This window comes from Chlorella variabilis, assembly GCF_000147415.1.
Source record: "Chlorella variabilis unplaced genomic scaffold CHLNCscaffold_77, whole genome shotgun sequence".
Classification (NCBI taxonomy): domain Eukaryota; kingdom Viridiplantae; phylum Chlorophyta; class Trebouxiophyceae; order Chlorellales; family Chlorellaceae; genus Chlorella; species Chlorella variabilis.
The window spans coordinates 7,031-10,448 of record NW_005435014.1 but is presented as its reverse complement, the minus strand read 5'-3'; the positions used below and the strand labels follow the sequence as shown (position 1 = coordinate 10,448).

The 3,418-nt window shown below is 63.0% G+C and overlaps 1 protein-coding gene across 1 annotated transcript; it reads left to right on the top strand.

Moving 5' to 3' along the window:
- Positions 1 to 507: 507 nt before the first annotated feature.
- CHLNCDRAFT_144659 (hypothetical protein) lies at positions 508 to 1,788 on the top strand (the record flags this gene model as incomplete). Its single annotated transcript, XM_005842690.1, has 4 exons — positions 508 to 898; positions 1,010 to 1,109; positions 1,246 to 1,390; positions 1,513 to 1,788. 4 exons carry the CDS (start codon positions 508 to 510, stop codon positions 1,786 to 1,788), a joined length of 912 nt encoding a protein of 303 aa, XP_005842748.1.
- Positions 1,789 to 3,418: the final 1,630 nt, after the last annotated feature.

Genomic DNA, 3,418 nt, shown 5'->3' with positions numbered 1-3,418 from the left:
TGCGCTCAAGCTCATGGGCACGGGCCTCAGGCGAGCCGGCGCCCCTCAATGCGCTGCAGCTCGGTTGAGGTTCTGCTGCATGCCCAAGCTGCTTCACAGATCATGCTTGCCGGCATGACCTCCACCCTACGCCTCCCTCGCGCTCTGCAGCCTGTGGGTGTTTGGCGCTGCCGGCTGCGCTGCCGCCCCCAACTTCCCTTTCCTGCTGTTCTGCCGTTTCCTGGTGGGCGCTGCATGCGGCCCCTTCATTGCACTGGCCGCTCCTCTGATAGATGACCAGGCGCCGCCGGATCGCAAGTCCCTCTGGCTGTCCTCCTTCTTTCTGTGCATTCCTACAGGATTTGCCGTTGGCTACCTATATGGCGGGCTGGTGAGTGTTGGGAATGTAGAGTACTTGCTGTAGGTGCCAGCTGCCTCGCCGCGGGGGGCAACCACTGGTACACGCCTGGGGTGCAGGTGGGCACCGCCCTGGGCTGGCGTGCTGCGTTTGGCATAGAGGCCGCAGCCATGCTGCCCTTTGCCGGGGCGCTCCTGCTGGCATCGCCGGTGGAGCTCCGCGCCAGCAGCAAGGCAGCAGCGCCAGCGGTGGCGCCAGGCAGCGGCCCAGCCGGCGCCGGCAAGGCGCTGGCGGCGTTTCTGGCCGACTGCCGCGAGCTGGCTGCAAGCCGCGTGTGCATTTCCACGATGCTGGCTCTGGCAGCTTATAATGGCAGCCTGGGCTGCTACGCCTTTTTTGGCCCAAAGGCCGCCCGCGCAATTTTCGACCTGCCATCCGAGACGGCCGACCTCCTGTTTGGTGGCATCACGGTTTTGACAGGCGTGCTGGGCACGCTGTGTGGCGGCCTGGCCCTGGACTCCATGGGAGCCTCAGTCCGCAACGCGCTGCTACTGTGCACAGGTGCGCTTGATTGTTTTGGCAACCCATTTGGTTTCAGATTGACGGAAGCGCTCGTACGAGCGCTCCTGTCCATGCCGCCTTCACCGCACGGCTGCGCCAACCTGGCTGCAGGCGGCGTGGGCTGCGGCTGCGTGCTGGTCATGGCAGGGTTTGGTGCAGCCAAGACCATGCCGTGGTTTGGCCCAGTTTTTGCGGGCGGCGAGCTTGCCATGTGAGTGTGGCTGCCTGCAAAATGGGAACTGGCTCCCTGCAATCGGCAGCTCAGTAGCAGAGCACCACCGGCTGTGTTCCATCCTGCCCCTCGCTCACACCCCCTAGCTGGCCTGGCCACCTGCCGCCCTTGGCAGGTTCCTCATGGCAGCGCCGGTGAATGCCGTGCTGATGTGGAGCGTGCCGCGTCCCGAGCTGCGCCCATTTGCGCTGTCGGCCGCGGAGTTTGTCCAGCATGCCTTAGGCGACATTCCGTCACCACCTGCACTGGGCTGGCTGCAGGTGTGCTGGCTGTAGGCAACTTGCCGCTGCACGCTGCCTCTCGACTTTGGATGTGCAGTGGGTGGGTTCCATCTTGCCTCTGTGTCTAGATTGCTTGGCCGCTGCTTCCTGCCGCTCTGCAGAGCAAGCTCAACAACTGGCGGTTGAGCATGTGCATCTGCACCTGCCTGCTGGTGGTGTCTACTGTTCTTTTTGCACTGGCTCTCTGCCAGTCTGGCAGGGAAGCCAGGTTTCGAGAGGTGCTGGAAGTGGAGGGAGGCGGGCTGGTGGATGGCGAGGAAGGGGAGGAAGCGGAGCAGCGGCATGCTGCTGGTCGGACAGCAGGAGGGGCAGGCGAAGCAGCAGATGGCAGCCCTGAGGCCGCCGACCTGGAGCAGCCCCTGCTGAATGCAGCATGATACCTTTCGCAGTCTTTTGTCCATTTTTGTTTCAGAGCTACAGCCCTTTGGCACCGCTACCTGTTTGCATGTACTCTGCTCATGGTACTGCACTTCAGTATACTCTGGTAGATATCTTCTGTTGTTTGTACATTTCACCTGGCCTCTATGCATTGTAATCCCTGTCTGTTCACTGCCTGCGCCCGCTTGTCGGCCCGCCTTGCTGGCGGCGGGGGACTCGACATCATCGGCTGGCAAAGAGCCGGTTGCACTAGCGACATGCGCGACCTGAAATTCTCCCCGAGCCGATAATGACCGGCCGCCTGGCCCTCGCCAGGGGCTGGGCTACCCTTCGAGCTCTGGTGCAGCTGGCGGCCCTGGCGGCCCACCTACGGGCCTATGCCGCCCAGGACAGCGCAGCGCGGTACCCGGAGGAAGGTGCGCGCCGCAGGGGACGGGTTTCACTTCGTCCCCTGCAGGGGTGGGTCCCGCCCTGGTGCCGCCACGGCGGCAGCCATTCTAAGCACAGCCGACTGCTGTGCCACGTCCTGCAGTGGCGGCTCTCCTGGATTTTAAAGCGGCAATCACTGGATGGGACAGGCTGGGGGAGTATGGCATCCAGCTTCGCGGCTGGGGCAGCGGCAGCAACAGCACCATTGAGGCCGACCCGTGCACCTGGAGCTTTGTGACGGAGTGCCAGTTGGAGGGTCGCATCATGTCACTGTGAGATGAATCCACACTTGCATGGAAGGAATGACTCTGACGCTTGGCTTGCCATTTTTCGGCTGTCCAACTTACGGAAGCGCCGCCGGCAAGCGGTGCAGGGACCTTGCCCGGCGGAACTTCTTCCTCCTTAGCAACTGCTTCCGGTTGGGCATGCAGTACACAAATTCTAGTGAGCACTGTGTTTTGCGGTCCAGACCAGTGCGATTCCTGATGGCAGCCTGCAAAGCTTGGAGCAGCCTCCAGCCCTGAACTATTTCATACTTGACACACCTGCCTGGTCCCACCATGCATGCAGACGTAGAGGGCTGCGCACCGAAGCTTTCAGCCTCGCTGCAGGTTCTGACTGTTCCACTCAGCCGGTTAAAAGGCCTGAGAGACCTTACGGTTCGTGACCTGGGACTCACCGGCAGCCTGCCGGAAGAGTGGGCGGCCCCTGATGGCCTGCTCAGGTGAGCGTGTGCCTGGAGTGGATTCTGGCACTTGTTGAGCAATGGGAGCTGTCCCCGTTGCATCCACGCTCCTCCCGCCACCTCCCGTCGACTGCAGCCGCCTTCGGTACATTGATCTGTGTAGCAACTCCATCACCGGCAGCTTTCCGCATGCGTGGTCGGCCCTCGGCGCCACCGCTCCCACCCAGCAGCAGTGGCCAGCCTTGGACCTGCTGCTGACAGAGAACCAGCTGACCGGCACGCTTCCAGCCTGGCTGCCCACCGCCTTCCCGCACCTCAGGGTGCAGCACTGCTGCAGGAAGGGCATGCGCCCTGGCTTGCTGCTCCAACGTCCCCTGCCGACTTGCCGTGCCAGCACCGTTGTGCCATTTTGCACGTTGCTGAGCACACATCTGCTCCTGTGCAGGTGTTGCAGCTGTTTGTCAACGGGCTGCACGGCCCGCTCCCCCAGGAGTGGCTGGCCCCAGGCGCGTGGC